General features: G+C 39.7%; 1 protein-coding gene across 2 annotated transcripts in view; it reads right to left on the bottom strand.

Annotated features, from left to right (window-relative positions):
- Positions 1–266: 266 nt before the first annotated feature.
- The window catches only part of cacna1g (calcium channel, voltage-dependent, T type, alpha 1G subunit), a 360,201-nt gene continuing 343,439 nt past the window's right edge, over positions 267–17,028 (bottom strand). For both annotated transcript variants that reach the window (XM_072242528.1, XM_072242529.1), the window contains one exon: positions 267–6,362. In XM_072242528.1, coding sequence (XP_072098629.1) covers positions 5,517–6,362 — 846 coding nt within the window. In that variant the 3' untranslated portion in view covers positions 267–5,516. The remainder of the gene's footprint in view (positions 6,363–17,028) is intronic.

The following is a 17,028-nucleotide window of genomic DNA, read 5'->3' as shown; positions in this document are numbered from 1 at the left end:
AATTCACCCTTAGCCAAAGATGGTATTAAAATCTCCGTCAGAGCCCCAGAAATCTCCTCCTGGTTCTCATCACACGCTGGGATAGATTTCATCAGGTTCAGGGGATTTTTCCATCTGACCATTTATGTCTACATACAACAATCAGCATAAACCTCCCTTACTCTCCATCCTCCCCTTCCTTCTCACTGGTGTGTAGTGATGATCAGGTTTACTTCATTATTTATCACAGCAAATGAGGTCAGGAATGACACATTGAGAATCTTCTCTATTTATTTTAAAGCATAATTTTAAATTCAGTTTCAACTACATAAAAGTAGGGCTACTGCATAAACATTTGAGAAAATCAGGACACAGTTTATCTAAAGGAACCAACATTCTGCACAAGGATATGGAGCAAATGTGTTAGTACAAGACATGGTTGCAACTGGATGCACGCACTCTGCTTTGCTTTTTGAGGTTCCCTCGCCTTTTTCAAAACTGCTGTGAAAAACAGTGAAGCCATTGGTTGCCAGTCCATTCGGAGGGAATTTAAACTTTTGCAGACATTATTTTCCAACTGATCTTCAGACACTGAAAAAAGTTGGAGATCTCCCTTGCTTACTGAGCCAGCAGGAACAGGAATATTAGTGCATAATCTTTATACCATTATTCCTTATTGGCTGTCACTCATAAACACCATATCATCTTCTGCATGAATGTGGTCACTGTTTCATGTCAAACATTACACATTGACTTTTTAAGAGGATTCAGTTCATGTTGGTAACAGTAAGGATATAAATATATATTGTTAAATATGTTCAATTTCTCAGTAGGTATTAGACTAAAGAGACATCTATTCCCTCTACCGTAATGGACTTTACATAAGATAAATTCATACAAATTTTAATTGATAAACTTAACCAATTAAAATAATTCCTGTACTTGGGGAGGATGGTGTTAAAACTAAGACGAAGCAGTCTATCATTTACTAAATGATCGTTATCGTTATCAAACTATGAAGAACTCCAGGTAATGTTTGATGAATATAATACTGTCAATTGAAAGACAATACTTCTATTATTGGTTAAAGTTTCACATTTCATTCTTCCCAAAATTAATGGTGACAAGAACATTACTTGGCTTTTCTGCATTGAAAAGATGCTGGATATTCTAAGTCAGACATGTCCCTGCTGGCTAATGAATGAATGCAATTTCATCATGTAGCATTCCTCACTTTTCAGTAAAATAGTATTTTCAGTTGAAACAACAGTACCTACACGACTTGAAATTCCAAGGTCCTAATCAAATTTTTAATAGCTGTTTGGTAATAGATAACTGAAACCAGAATTGTCCCCCTCAATGACATTCTTGTAACCTGTAAGAAATTATCCAATAAATGAAACAACTGTCATGAAGTAACTTTTTCATGTTTTTTTTTTCTTTTTTGTAAAAATAGTCTTTTTGCAATTTTAATAGTCTTACAACAATTTTCAAAAGATTTTTTAAACAGATGTACAAACCTTAAAGTAGAATGTCACCTTCCCCAACATTTAATTCTTTTGCCTGTTCTTTTCTGCACCCCCCAGGTACAAATTAGATGATTAAAAACAAACACCAACACCCTTACTTTCTGTTTTTTTTAAGGTAATGACAAAGAATATTTTTAAAAAGGGACAAATCTGTTTGGAACCGGTTCCCATTTCTGATATGGAACTGTAATAATTTCAAGGGCATGCTTGATTAAAAAAAAAGATAGTGCTTAAAGACATCATTCACACCCTCATTCATAAGTTTGTGATGCAGCTAACAGTACTCCAGCACTAAATGCATTCATATGCAAATCCATCTTTGGAAAATCTATTGATATGTATTTATAAAAAGAATAGTGAGGAGAATCTTCTTACTCCTTAAGTGGGATTCAGTTGAGAATGTAGCATTCTAAAAAACTATTTGCATGAGAATTACACATTATCTGCACCCATTAGTTAGCAATGTTTTAGAAATGAGGAAATAATTTTCTCTTGAATTTTTGACAGGAAATTGTACAAGATTTGTTTTATAATTGTATGAATTTGTTTTTATAATTGTGGAGATATTGAATGGAGCAAATACAGGGACTAGAAATGGAAGGGACACATCTCAATAAGAGTCTTAGTTCTTAAGTGCAAAGCACATTAAAAATGACAACATTGCTTTTAAGATTTCAGAATCATGTTCTATTACTGATGCCACCTGATGCTTTCCAGTAGACAAAAATCTTGGCACGTAAGACAAGGATTATATCTTAAGTTGTTGAATGTCTGGACTGTGTAGACAATACGGCGAACCAAAATGTGGATTGCCATTTACCCCTCTCCGAGTTTCTTAACTTTGATCAGGAACTTGGAAACCAGAGTTAGACACAATGATCCTCGAGACTGCTCAGTCCTACATTTAGGTAGTTTTCTTGTTTCTGTGTAGTTACCCAATTGGCTTCATGTGCATCGATAGCCCTAACAGCAATCTAAAATTTTGAAATTTTTGGTGGAGGAACCTCACAATTCTTTTTGTGAAATAGTGGTACCTACCCTTGAAAACCTAACTTTAAATACAATATTAAATTCACTAGCTCTGGACTAGAGGAAAGTGTTTCTCTCCTGCCCTTTAGCTTAGTTTGTCAAGTGTGTGATGATGTTAGCCTGATGAATCTAATCAAGATTAAAATCCAGCATTCTGTCAGTATATTATTTGAAGTCAATAGACAGAGAATTGTTTCTCAAATCAGTTCTGACAGTGAAAAAGGGACTCTGAGAGTTTGAGCTGAATGACTGTAATGCAATCCTTTCTTTGGAAAACACTTTACAACTATCAATCAATGCATTCAAAAGGATCAATAATGGAATCAACAAAATTGCATAAATCATGATTCAGAGTTTTTGAGGTGATTTCCTAAGTTATTTCATTAGAACCTCTGTCTTAAGAATCTGTTTAGCTTAATTTATTTTCTCATTTTGTTGCCCTGATTGGTTGACCCACTATACGGTCCAAAAATACCTGAATACAGTGTAGAATTTAACAATATTAAATACACAATTTCTCTATAATATATACTACATAAATATTAACATTTCACTCCACTTCACTTGTTTTGATCAGTATTTTCTCTGCAATGTATTCTATATGACAGGAAGAAACAGGTTGCAGCAATGGCCACTATTAGACCTCTTAAGTTTTACAATGTTAATTACTTTTTCCTTGTGCTGGAGTTAATGCTATTCAAGCCCAAGGTACTTGGATTTAAATAAAGATAATTTCTAGCTGGTTAAAGATCGTAATGAAAATGGTCCTATAACATATGTGCAACAGCTGTAGATGCGTAATCTACAGTATACTGACAACTGATTCCACATTTACTCACATACACTCACCCACCTATGCACACATAAACTAGCAATGGTAAAGATCACCGCAATGCTCAGACTGCACACAGTAATCTGCAATGTTAAAGTGCTGGTGTGCTTTGAACTAACTGAATCAATGTGATTGAGCTGTGATGATAAAATGTAAAATGTTCTCAAACAAAGAGCGTGCACACATTTAGCAACGGACACTCCATGGTTGGGCATGTGCCCCAAGAAAATTAGGGATTTAAATACTGTTCCATATATTGGACAACCAAATAATTTATTCTTTGCCATCTGTAGTACCGGAATTCATTAACACTCCTACAAGATGCTTGGTGTCATTTCAATATGGCCTGATGCCTCAGATGGGATGACACAAAACTTAGATCTTGTGTTAAGGGTTTTTGAATGTCCATCATTAGGAAGTTTTGGCTGATATCCACCGGTGACACCACAGTTAAACATTGACCCCCGGATGGCATAAACTGTGGAAAATCGATTTCTTTCAAACACTCAGAGGCCATAAAATGAGTGCTGTATGGCACTCACAGAAAGAATAATAAGTGGTGCTTCTTGAATATGGACAAAAAAAATTGTCATTAAGAAAAGTTTGATACAATTTGCACTATTCATTGCACTCCTACTCCAAATCCAAATTGTGGTGATGAACCATTATTTGATACAAGAATGGTGACGCATCAGGTTCCATCATGAATGGGGACATGTGGACAGAGCTGCTACAAAGGATGTGGTTACCTAGAATCTCAGAAAACTTTACCACACCTAGCAAGTTTTAAAGCAGTGGGTATTTTAAAGGGCAACCAGTCATGATTATTACTAGAAAATGTTAAGTTTTTTGATTCTACCCTGTCCCCTCTTTTATAATGAGTTAGTTTACAATCCTGGACATGGAAAATAGGAAATTGTCATAATGCTTTGGTAAATGGAGATATACAGTATTTTCCATGTGCAGAAAATGCTGGGATAAGTAATTTACTGATTGAGTTGACTAATTAAAATGTTAAAAACATATTTGCATATCAGCATGGATTGTTACATTCTGTAATGCTAAATGAGACAAGGTTTTTTCCAATATATCTAGTACAAGCTCCTCTTATGATTATTCTTTGGCCATTTGATGGCACCATTCCCATACTCCTATTACAAACATATCTGACCGCACAGTAATAACATCTGTATGAACTGAAGTGAACTCTATTCATTTCATAACTGGAGAAACATTAACTCCAGGCACCACTTGCAGATTAATTCCTCAGAACCCAGAGAGTTGCCTGCAGCCAATACTGTTTAAGAAATGACAAGTTCATTTGAATCTTTTAAAATGTAAATGTCATTAATTTAACAAACTAATATGAGTCGTTAAAATTAAACCAATGATGCAAGAAGCCAATCAATTGATAAATAAATAAGTAAAAATGAGAAAAAACTCTGGAAACATAGGACCCCACAACATAAGTATAACCCATAACAACAACTGCATTTTAATATTGTCTCACGGTTATGCCATCTTTCACAAATTTAGATAACCTTAAGAGTCACTGTTACAGTGGAGTGCCATTTTTTGATACCAGCATCCAATAAGTTCACTTAAGCACACAGACAGAGTAAATATTGTTGGTTACTTTATTTATAAATCTCTTTCCTAAATATATTAATGACTGGATCCTTGCTCTGTGCCTTAAAGGGAATAAAGAAAATGTCCTGACCAACTCAACTGGATTTTAAAAAATTAGTTTTAATTAACATTTTAAAACATTCTGGGGATGCTGATGACAGGCCCATTGTTAATTGTCCTGATCTGAGATCCAAAGTAAACTCTGGAATGTACTGATACTTTTTGAGAAAATATTGCCACTTGGCATATTACCTCCAATTTCAAATGAAAATACCATTAGCATCAAACAAAAGTGACGCTCCACTGCACTGGACTACACGTATAGTCACCCATCTGCTTGAATGCAAGGTAAAGCAGCATCGTGAGGGCTCCACACCCTTGGTTACTGTTTGGATAGAGTTAGGGGAGTTGGTGGAGGCTCGACTTCCAGTGCCTGTCAGAATGCAGAGTTCTTGGTTGATGCTAGGAATGGAAAAGAAATAGTCTTTTTGGCAACAAAAACAAATAAACAATCTCATTCAGAGGTCTGCCTCAGTCTGATCCAAGGAAAAGCTGGGAAGAGTCAGCAAATCCCTTGCTGAGGATGGAGAGGTGGGCGTGCTTTCAGGAGGTGCTGGGTCTGCAAGGTCCACAGAATCCTTGTGAGGCGCAGAGTCACAGGATAGAGCACGCCTTCTCAAGCACATGTCACTAGAAGACATTTGTCCGTGCGTACCTTGCAGTGTAGTGTGTCTGCCCTCTGGCGGGTCTATGGAAATGCAGGGAGGGCTCATTTTCTGCTTTTGCCGCACTGCTTGCAGACTACCCAGTTCTGACACTGCTTGGCTGATGGCACAACAGGATGTCGAGGAGAAATGGTGCTGAGGACTTGCTTCGACAGAGGAGCAGATTTCAATTGAATGTCTCCGAGGATCATTTAACCACGATGTGGGCTTGGTCAAGAATCCTTGTGTGTCTACACTGTAGAACTTTTTTATGTCTTTCATCGTGAGGTTTCCTGTACTGCTGCAGACTTTTGTGGGTAGCGGGGGGCACATTGGAGGTTTGGAAGCTCTCTTGTTGCTGCTGTTGATTTGTGAGACTTCCTGGTCTGCAGAATCAGGGCGTTCCCTGAAGGGATTCCGAAAGTGACGTGGTGAAGTCACATAGTTAGTAATGTTGCATTGGTTATGGCTGTGTTGTTGGATGTGGACACTGTGTTTGGTTGGTGTTTTGGGTGAGGCAGGCACTAACACCATAGATGGTTGCACAGCGGACACACAGGGTACAGACACATTTAGGGATGATGGTTCGTTAGACTGTATCTGCAAGTTTTCCTTAGACTCCGTATACAGTGGATCCAGAGAGTCATTTGTTATAGCAACCTAAGTTGGATGTTAAAGTGTAGGGTGTGGGAGGAACAGAACAGGACAATATAGATTAGTATGATTACAACTGTTAAGTTTTTATGGTGCTCTATTAAATAATTTGAATAATAACACGTAAAGTGTTTTGTGCAAATTCTAAAAGGTTTAATGTGCTACATAATTTAATGTGTTTGTCAGTATTGATTAGGACACTAAATGAACCAATTAAATATCAGTACTAAGTGATTCTATAATGGAGTTACTGGATGTAATTAACTGGAAATGAGAAATTTTGAATCTTCTTATATTTGGAAGAAAGAATGGTCTTAAATTGGTACTTATGATGACACAATATATTCCCAAATCCAGAGAGTGTTATGTAAACTTTTGCCTTTTGGAGAACGAATGGTAACCAACATGGTTGTGGGTAAAATGCCAGAGTCGGCAACTATTTCATGTTGTAATTTCCACCATCCTGTTCAAACGGTAGAGTAGTTTTCCTGGCTGTACAGCTCGGTAGGCTTTATCTATAACTGAGTGGGCTTGCCAGAGGTTGAGAGAACAAATACTTTTCCTGCATGAGTGAAACTTCCTCACTACCTTCATCAATGTTGCAAGACCGAGCATAGCAATGCGCTCACACTGGTGGCCTAAAACCTCTTGAGCCCGAGATGATACATCCTACGCAACTGGTAAGGCTGCAAAAGATGCATCAACACTCCCAGCTTCTTTGAGTAGTATTGGGCTTTGGGCATGCCCAGAATGTTCCACTCTCCATTATCCAAGTCTTCTATGTGAATATTTGGTAATTAGACAAAGTTGTAAGAGGGATTGCTGTTCATATTTAGAAGCCTGTAGCTGATATTCAGTAGGTGATAAGGAATCAGCACTTTCAGTGAAGTGTAAAGAAATTAGCCAAATACTTTTGTTATCATTTCAATGTTTCCTGGACACACATTTTTGTGGTATCAATACCTTACAAGACGTCCACTTATAATAATTTTTGCCTTTTACTTGGCAACGCACGTATCTTTACCTTTTTCCAAATACCATGGGTTAACCTGAGGACTTTATGCTCAGATTTGAAATCCAAAAAAAAAAAAGTTGGAAAATGAATTATGGGAGTGTGGTGGAAGTTCTGGTGGCTCTTATGGATGGCTATTCCCGTTCGCCAAACCTGCCTTGGGACACATCTGTCTTGACACTACCAATTTTGATGCAGGATCAAAATTCTGGACTGGTGGGTTCAGGTGCAGGCAAGGAGAGTGGTATCTGGAGGTGCTGAGATGGAAGGGAAGTTCTAAATTCTCTGACTAGTTTCTTATTGTTAAATTCAGATGTTTATAATGTGCCAGTGATGGTATGAGGACTCAACAGATTGCTGGCTTTGGTTTTTTTTTGGTATCAGTTTTCAATTTTATCACTTTTTTTTTCTTTGGTCTCTTCCATAGAAGTGTTCTATGGCTAAGATTCAATTCTTGAGTGACAAGCTGAAGAATTGAATCTTAGCCATAAAACACATCTATGGAAGACTAAAGAAAAAGAGACTGATAAGGATTGAGAAAAGGAGCCAAAACCCCTCAAGTCCATTTCAAAGAAGACACACATTTTATTGTTGGATGAGTAAAGATAGTCAGATGGGGAAAGCAACTCCACTTGATGGCATTCTTTGCACACCTCCCTCATAATATTTGGAGGCAGTGCTGGACTGGAAACATTTCAGGTTACAGGAATGCTGGATGAATGGGACATTACATGATATACAGGACTACGTACTCTATGTACTCCTTTTTCTTATTCAGCTGAAGTTTATTTCTCGAGATACAGCGTGGAATAGGCCCTTCTGGCTCTTTGAGTCACACTGCCCAGAAATCCTCCAGTTTAATCCTAGCCTAATCATGGGACAATTTACAATGACCAATTAATCTACCAACTGGAATGTCTTTGGAATGTGGGAAGAAACCAGAGCAGCCCATGTGGCCATGGGAGAATGAACAAATTCCTTACAGGCAGCTGTGGGAATTGAACCCGGGTTAAAGTACTGTAAAGTGTTATGCTAACCACCACGCGCTGGCTGCTTGACCAGCTCCTTGACTGGCTTTTGGTTGCTCACGATGGAGGCGAGCAGCTCCTGGACATTGATGCATCCTGGAGTTGGAATTTGAGCCTGCACCACACCCATGCTGCCCATGAGGTTGGCCAGCACCAAAGACAGCTTAGAGCTTCCAGAGCCACATAATGCATGTCATGTAATGTCTCATTCATCCAGCCCTCCGGCGACTTAAAATGCAGTCTATGGAAGAGACTAAAGAAAAAGAAAGTGATAAAGACTGAGTATATTCTGTGTAGAGCTGGTGAGGTGAGATTAAATTACAGCCGAATTCATCTTGTTCTCACAGAGTGCCCACACACGGTTTATAGACCATGTCCATAAGACATAGCAGTAGAATTAGACCATTTGTCCCATCGAGTTTGCTCTACCATTCGATCATGACTGATTTATTTTCTCTTTCAACTGCATTCTCCTGCCTTCTCCCATGACCTTTATGTCCTTACTAATCAAGGACCTGGCAACCACCACTTTATATATACCCAATGACTTAGCCTCCACAGCTGTCTGTAGCAATGAATTCCACAGATTTACCACCCTCTAGCTAGAGAAATTCCTCCTCATCTCAGTTCTAGAGGGACTCCTTCTATTCTGAGGCTGTGACTCTGAACTTGGACTCTCCCACTACTGCATTTCAGTATTTGGTAGGTTTCAATGAGATTCCCCTTTTATTCTTCTAAACTCTAGAGAGTACAGAGCCAGAGACATCAAATGCTCCTCACACATTAACCTTTTCATTTCTGGGATCATTCTCGTAAACCTCCTCTGGATCCTTTCCGATTCCAGCACATCCTTAGAAAAGAGGCCCAAAACTGCTCACCAAAGTAAAGATAGCGTGCAGTCAGACTGTCAGGAAGGGCAGGCAGGTTATGGGACTTAGTTGCAGCCAAGAGGCTGAGTATCCAAACCTTAGGGATGCAGAATCAGAAAGGATAGCAAATATGGTACTCAAGGTGTTGTATCTAAATGTGTGTAGTATAAGAAATAAGGTGGATGATCTTGTTGCACTATTACAGATTGCCAGGTATCATGTTGTGGCCATCACTGAATCGTAGGTGAAGGATGGTTGTAGTTCGGAGCTGAATGTCCAAGGTTACATGTTATATTGGAGGGATAGGAAGGTAGGCAGAGGGGATGGTGTGGCTCTACTGGTAATTGAATGGAAAGATGTGACATAGGATGAGAAGATATTGAATCCTTGTGGGTTGAGTTAAGAAACTGCAAGGGTAAAAGGACATTGATGGCAGTTATATATAGGTCACCCAACAGTGTCGGGGAGGTGGACCGCAGATTACAGCAGGAAATAGAAAAGGCAAGTCTGAAGGGCAATGTTATGGTAGTCATGGGAGATTTTAACATGCGGGTCCATTGGGAAAATTACGTTGGTAATGGATCTCAAGACAGTGAGTTTGTTGAATGCCTAAAAGATGGCTTTTTAAAGTAGTTTGTCATTGAGCCTACTAGGGGATCAGCTATACTGGATTGTGTGTTATGCAATGAACCAGTGGCGATTAGGGACCTTAAGGTAAAAGAACCCTTAGGAACCAGTGATCACAATATGATTGAGTTCAATTTGAAATTTGCTAGGGAGAAAGTAAAGTCTGATGTAGCCGTATTTCTGTGGAGTAAGGGAAATTACAGTGGTATGAGATAGGAGTTGGCCAAAGTAAATTGGAAGGAGCTGCTGGCACGGATGTCAGCAGAGCAGCAATGGCATGCGTTTCTGGGAAGAATGAGGAAGGTGCAGGACACATGTATTCCAAAAATCAAGAAATACTCAAATGGTAAAATAGTACAACGGTGGCTGACAAGGGAAGTCAAAGCTATTGTAAAAGCAGAAGAAAGGGCATACAGCAAAGCAAAAATTAATGGGAAGATAGAGGATTGGGATGTTTTAAAAAACTTACAGAGAGCAACTAAAAATATCATTAGAAAGGAAAAGGTGAAATATAAATACAAGCTAGCAAATACTATCAAACTAAAAGTTTTTCAAAGTATGTTAAAATAAAAGAGAAATGAGAGTGGACATAGGATCACTAGAAAATGAGGGGGGAGAAATAATAATGAGAGACCAGGAGAAAGCTGATGAACTAAATGAGTATTTTGCGTCAGTCTTCACTGTGGAGGACACTAGAAGTATGTCGGATGTTGTACTGTGTGACGGAAGAGAAGTGTGTGCTGTTACTGTTACAACAGAGAAGGTGCTCAAAAAGCTAAAAGACCTAAAGGTATATAAATCACCCAGACCAGATGAACTACACAGGACCAGGGTTCTGAAGGAGGCAGCGTTAGAGATTGTGGTGGCATTAGAAATGATCTTTCAAAAATCATTGGACTCTGGCATGGTGCCACAGGACTGGAAAATTGCAAATGTCACTCCACTCTTCAAGAAAGAGGAAGGCAGCAGAAAGGATGTTATAGACTAGTTAGCCTGACCGCCGTGGTTGGTAAGATGTTAGAGTCAGTTGTTAAAGATGAGGTGATGGAGTACTTGGTGACACAGGACAAGATAGTACAAAGTCAGCATGGTTTCCTTCATGGAAAATCCTGCCTGATGAACCTATTGGATTACAAGTAGGATAGATAAAGGGGATGTTGTATAATTGGACTTCCAGAAGGCCTTCGACAAGGTGCCACACATGAGGCTGCTTACCAAGTTAAGAGCCCATGGTATTACAGGAAAGTTACAACACGGTTAGAGCATTGGTTGATTGGAAGAAGGCAGTGAGTGGGAATAAAAGGATCCTTTTCTGGTTGGCTGCCAGTGGTGTTCCGCAGGGGTCGGTGTTGGGACTGATTCTTTTTATGCTGTATATACATGATTTATAAATAGATAGCTTTGTTGCCAAGTTTGCAGATGATGCAAAGGTGGGTGGAGGGGCAGGTAGTGTTGTGGAAAGAGGTAGGATGCAGAAGGACTTAGACAGATTAGGAGAATGGGCAAGAAAGTGGCAAATGCACTTTGGTAGTAGAAATAAATAGAACCATAGAATGTGCAGACTATTTTCTAAACAAGGAGAAAATCCAAAAATCTGAGATGTAATGGGACTTGTGAGTCCTTGTGCAGAACACCCTAAAGGTTAACTTGCAGGTTGACTCGGTGGTGAGGAAGGCAAATGCCATGTTAGTATTTGTTTCAAGAGGTCTAGAATACAAGAGCAAGGATATGATGCTGAGGTTTTATAAGGCACTGGTGAGGCCTCACCTTGAGTACTGTTAACAGTTTTGGGCCCCTCATCTTAGAAAAGATGTGCTGGCACTGGAGAGGCTGCGGAGGAGGTTCACAAGAATGATTCCAGGAGTGAAAGGGTTATCATACGAGGAATGGCAGAAGGGTGAGGGGGGATCTCACTGAAACCTTTCGAATGTTGAAAGACCTAGACAGAGTAGATGTGGAAAGGATATTTCCCTTGGTGGGAGAGTCTAGGACAAGAGGCACAGCCTCAGGATAGAGGGGCACCCTTTCAAAATAGAGATGCGGAGAAATTTCTTTAGCCAAAGGCTGATGAATTTGTGGAATTTGTTGCCACAAGCAGCTGTGGAGGCCAGGTCATTGGGTGTATTTAAGGCAGAGATTGATAGGTTTTTGATTGGACATCAAAGGTTATAGGGAGAAGGCCAGGAACTGGGGTTGATAAGGAGATAAAAAAAAAGGATCAGCTATGATTGAATGGTGGAGTAGACTCGATGGGCCAGATGGCCTAATTCTGCTCCTATGTCTTATGGTCTTAAATGTTGTCTGACTAGAGTATAAAGCAAGCATAACACTCTTGCTCTAATATTATAGTCTTCTTAAAATGACTGTTAGCATAGCATTTGTGTTCCGTACTATTGACTCAATCTGCAAGTTAACCTTGAGGGAATCCTGCATTAGGACTCATAAGTTTTTCTGCATCTTTTTCAATTTTTCAATTAGCTCCCATTTAGAAAATAGTCTACACCTATAATCCTTTTACCAAAGTTTATGACCATACACTTTCCTATTCTGTATTTCATCTGCCACTACTTTGCCCATTCTCCTAATCTGTCCAAGTTCTTCTGCAGGCTCCTTGCTTCCTCAACATCACTTGCCCCCCCCACATAAGTTTGCACAGAAGCAATTATCATGGGCATCTCAAGTAAATTCCTAAACCCAGGAAATTCTGCAGATGCTGGAAACCCAGAACAGATACAAAATGTTTGTGTCTGTTGAGTGAAGAAGTTCCTCCTAAACCTTTGCCCACTCACCCTAAAGCCATGTCCTCTCTCCTAATCTAAGTGGAAAGAGCTTATTCGCTTTTACTCTGTCTATACCCCTCATAATTTTGTAAACCTCTATCAAATCTCCCTTCATTCTTCTACGCTCCAAGGAATGAAATCCTAACCTGTTCAATCTTTCATTGTAACTCAACTCCTGAAGACCCGGCAACATCCTAGTAAATCTTCTCTGCCCTCTTTCAATCTTACTAATATCCTTCCTATAGGTAGGTGACCAGAACTGCACATAATACTCCAAATTTGGCCTCACCAGTGTCTTATACAACCTCACCATAACATCCCAACTCCTATACTCAATACTTTGATTAATGAATGCCAGGATGCCAAAAGCCTTCTTTACAACCCTGTCTACCTGTGATGCCACTTTCAGGGAATTATGTATCTGAACTCCCAGATCCCTTTGTTCCTCCGCGCTCCTCAGTGCCCTACCATTTACTGTGTATGTCCTACCTTGATTTGTCCTTCCAAAATGCAACACCTCACACTTGTCTGCATTAAATTCCATCTGCCACTTTCTGGCCTATTGTTCCAGTTGGTCCAGATCCCTCTGCAAGCTTTGAAAGCCTTCTTCGCAGTCCAAAACGCCTCCAATCTTAGTGTCATCAGCAAACTTGCTGATCCAATTTACCACATTATCATCTAATCATTGATATAGACAACAGACAACAATGGTCCCAGCACAGATCTCTGAGGCACACCACTAGTCACAGGCCTCCAGTCTGATAAGCAATCATCCACTACCACTCTCTGTCTTCTCCCACACAGACAAATTCGAAGCCAGTTTACAACCTCTCCATGGATACCTAGTGTCTGAACCTTCTGAACTAACCTCCCATGTGGGACCCTGTCAAAGCCCTTACTAAAGTACATGTAGACAACATCCACAGCCTTTCTTTCATCTACTTTCTTGGTAACCTCCTCGAAAAACTCTAGAAGGTACATTAAACACGATCTACCACGCACAAAGCCATGCTGACTATCCTTAATCAGCCCTTGGCTGTCCAAATACTTGTATATCCGATCTCTCAGAACACCTTCTAATAATTTACCTACTACTGAAGTCAGGCTCATGGCCTGTAATTACCTGGTTTACTCTTGGAGCCTTTTTTAATCAACGGAACAACATGAGCTACCCTCCAATCCTCCGGCACTGCACCCATGGCTAAGGACATTTTAAATATTTCTGCCAGGACCCCTGCAATTTCTGCACTAGTCTCTCTCAAGGTCTGAGGAAATATCATGTCAGGCCCAGGGGATTTATCTACCTTTATTCACTGTAAGGCAGCAAGCACCTCCTCCTCTTTAATCTCTATATGTTCCATGACACTACTGCTTGTTTCCCTTCCTTTCATATACACTGTGCCAGTTTCCTGAATAAATACTGATGCAAAAAAACTTCTTAAGATCTCCCCCATGCTATATTCTTATTTATGTAGGAGCATGCTTGCCAGCCATATGAGCAATTTTTTGGAGAAACTTTGAAGTAAGGTCCACTGAAGGATACTTGTCACTTTGAACAGTAGTTTAAATGTGCTGATGCATTCACAAGCTCATTATAGATCTGAGGAAGTGAAATTAATGGAAATGAAAATTGAGAAAGAATATATAGTAGCCATGTGAATCAGTCCCACCTTTGTGCGTCACTGCAGAAAGTAAAAGTAATCCTTATTCTTCATATATTTTTAATAGCTCTTCTGTTCTTTAGATTTTGATAGGTGTGTTTCTTTTATTCAGTGGAATTAGTGGACTTACTTGCCAATGTAAGATTTTTTGACAATGATCACACATTTTAAATAAAATTAGTACTATAGCAAACACAAATTTTTGCATGAAATACATGGCATAATAGCCTAAAAAGCTAATAAAAAACTGGTGTTAAGTCTGTCAACTGTCATACCTAGATACATTAATACTGAAGAAATGGAAAGACCCACTGTTAATACAACCTATAGGTAGCACAGCGTGAAAACACAAAGGAGGCAAGCTCTCCATGTTAACAGGGGTGCAGTGGTGGTAGTGACATTGCTATATTAGGGGGAAGGGTAGAAGCTGATATAGATTAGAAATGAGTTAGCAAGAGTTTCGGTGATGGACAGATATATTAGAGAGAGACCCCAGATGGAAAAATGTTGAAGACTGTTGGACACACATAAAAGAAAGAGGAAAGGATGACAGAGAAATGTAGAATGAAATAATAATGCAAATGCAACAAATCATAACACATTTCTTCAAATATACTGAATATTAAAAATGTCTGAAAAGAACAAGTAATCTTTTCTTCCAGATAAAATTAATCCCTAGATCATAAAACAAATCTTCCAGTCTGTTTCTTGTCTGTCATTCTTTATGGCTGAAAACTTAAGTACAGAATGAATAATTGAATTGAAAACTAGTGGAAGTTCACAGCAGATCAGGCAGCAGCTGTGGAGAAAATGTTACATTAATATTTCAGCTCAATGACTTTGTCAGGACCAAGAGGCCATCAATCTGAAACATGCTCTCAGTAAAACATTGGCTTCTGCATCAAATTTCCTTTGTACACTTTAATCAGAAGTGTGAAACCATCCATTAGGCTCCATTCTACTAGTTCCAACTAAGCAATCTAGATTTTTTTTCAATGTCCTTTACCGATAGAATTTGCCAGGATGAAAGGCATTATTTTGGTTCTGCAAAATGAGACCATTTCTACTTTTAGTATTTTGTGTTTTCCTCAATCCCTTGCAGTTTGCCTATCAGGAGCAAACTGGAGTCGGAGATGCAGCCGTCTACCGCTGAACAGAACCTACTCACATTTGGATAAACAGGGCAGCACTGTGATTTCTCATATGCCTTCAATACCATACAGTCCTCATTGCTGGGGGAAAAGCTCCGTTCAGTGCAAGTTGGCACTTCCTTTGTATCCTGGATAATGGACTACCTGATTGGCAGACCCACAGTTTGCGTGGCTTCAGAGCTGTGTGTCAGACATGGCTATAAGCAACACTGGGGCCCCACAGAGAACTGTACTGGCTCCCTTCCCGTTTACCCTGTATACCTCGGACTTTAGATACAACACTGAGTCTTGACATCTGCAAAAATTCCCTGATGACTCAGCAGTAGTTGGGTGTATAAAGGGAGGATGGGAGGATGAACGAAGGGCCCAGGTGCAGGACTTTGTCAAATAGTGCAAGCTGAATCATCTGCAGCTTAACATCAGTAAGACAAAGGAGATGGTGATGGACTTTAGGATGACGAAGCCTGCACTGCTCCCTGTTACTATTGATAGTGAGGATCTACAGGTACCTGGGGGTACACCTGGATGACAGACTTGAGTGCAGCACCAACACAGAGGCTGTGTACAAGAAGGACCAGAGTAGGCTCTACTTCCTGAGGAGACTGAGGTCCTTTGGAGTATGCAGGCCTCTCCTTCACATGTTCTACTAGTCTGTTGTTGCCAGCACAATTTTCTAAGCAGTGGTGTGCTGGGGCAATGGCATCAACATGGGTGATGCCAAGAAGTTCAATAAACTGATAATGAGGCTGGCTCTGTAGACGGAGAAGTGATGACTCTCTCTTGTTAGACTGTTTGTGGTAACTTTTTTTTAGTCTTTCTTACTTCTCTTCCAATATTTGTATATCAGTGCACTTGTAATGCAACTGTGATACTGTAATTTCCTTTGGGATCAATAAAGTATCTATCTATCTATCTATCTATAGGAAAGACATCATTAAGCTGGAAAGACTGCAGAGAAGATTTACAAGGATGCTGCCAGGACTCGAGGGCCCGAGTTTTAGGGAGAGGTTGGACAGGGTAGGAGTTTATTCCTTGGATTGTAGGAGATTGAGAAGCAGCCTCATAGATAGAGGTGTATAAAATTGTGACGGGTATAGGATGAACTCACATAGTCTCTTTTCCAGGGAAGAGGAACTAGAAACCTGATGGTTTAAGATTAGAAGGGCAACTTCTTTATGCATAGTGTGGTGCATCCATGGAATGAGATGCTAGAGAAAGAGGCTGAGGCAGGTACAATAACAACATTTAAAAGACATTTGGATAAGTACGTGAATAGAAAATGTTTAGGGGGATATACACTATAGTAGAGAGATATTGGCAGCACGATGGCATAGTAGTTAGTACAATGCTTTACAGTATCAGTGACCGAGTTTCAACTCCTGCTGCTGTCTGTAAGGAGTTTGTATGTTCTGCCCCTGACCACATGGGTTTTCTCTTGGTGCTCTGGTTTCTTCTCACCATCCAAAGACTTACCGGTTGGTAAATTATCCGGTCATTGTAAATTGCCCAGCGATTAGGCTAGGATTAAATCGGGAGTTGCTGGG

Source organism: Mobula birostris, chromosome 24, assembly GCF_030028105.1.
Source record: "Mobula birostris isolate sMobBir1 chromosome 24, sMobBir1.hap1, whole genome shotgun sequence".
NCBI classification, from domain to species: Eukaryota; Metazoa; Chordata; class Chondrichthyes; order Myliobatiformes; family Myliobatidae; genus Mobula; species Mobula birostris.
Note: the sequence above shows the minus strand (reverse complement) of the source record. Positions and strands in the feature narration are given on the sequence as shown.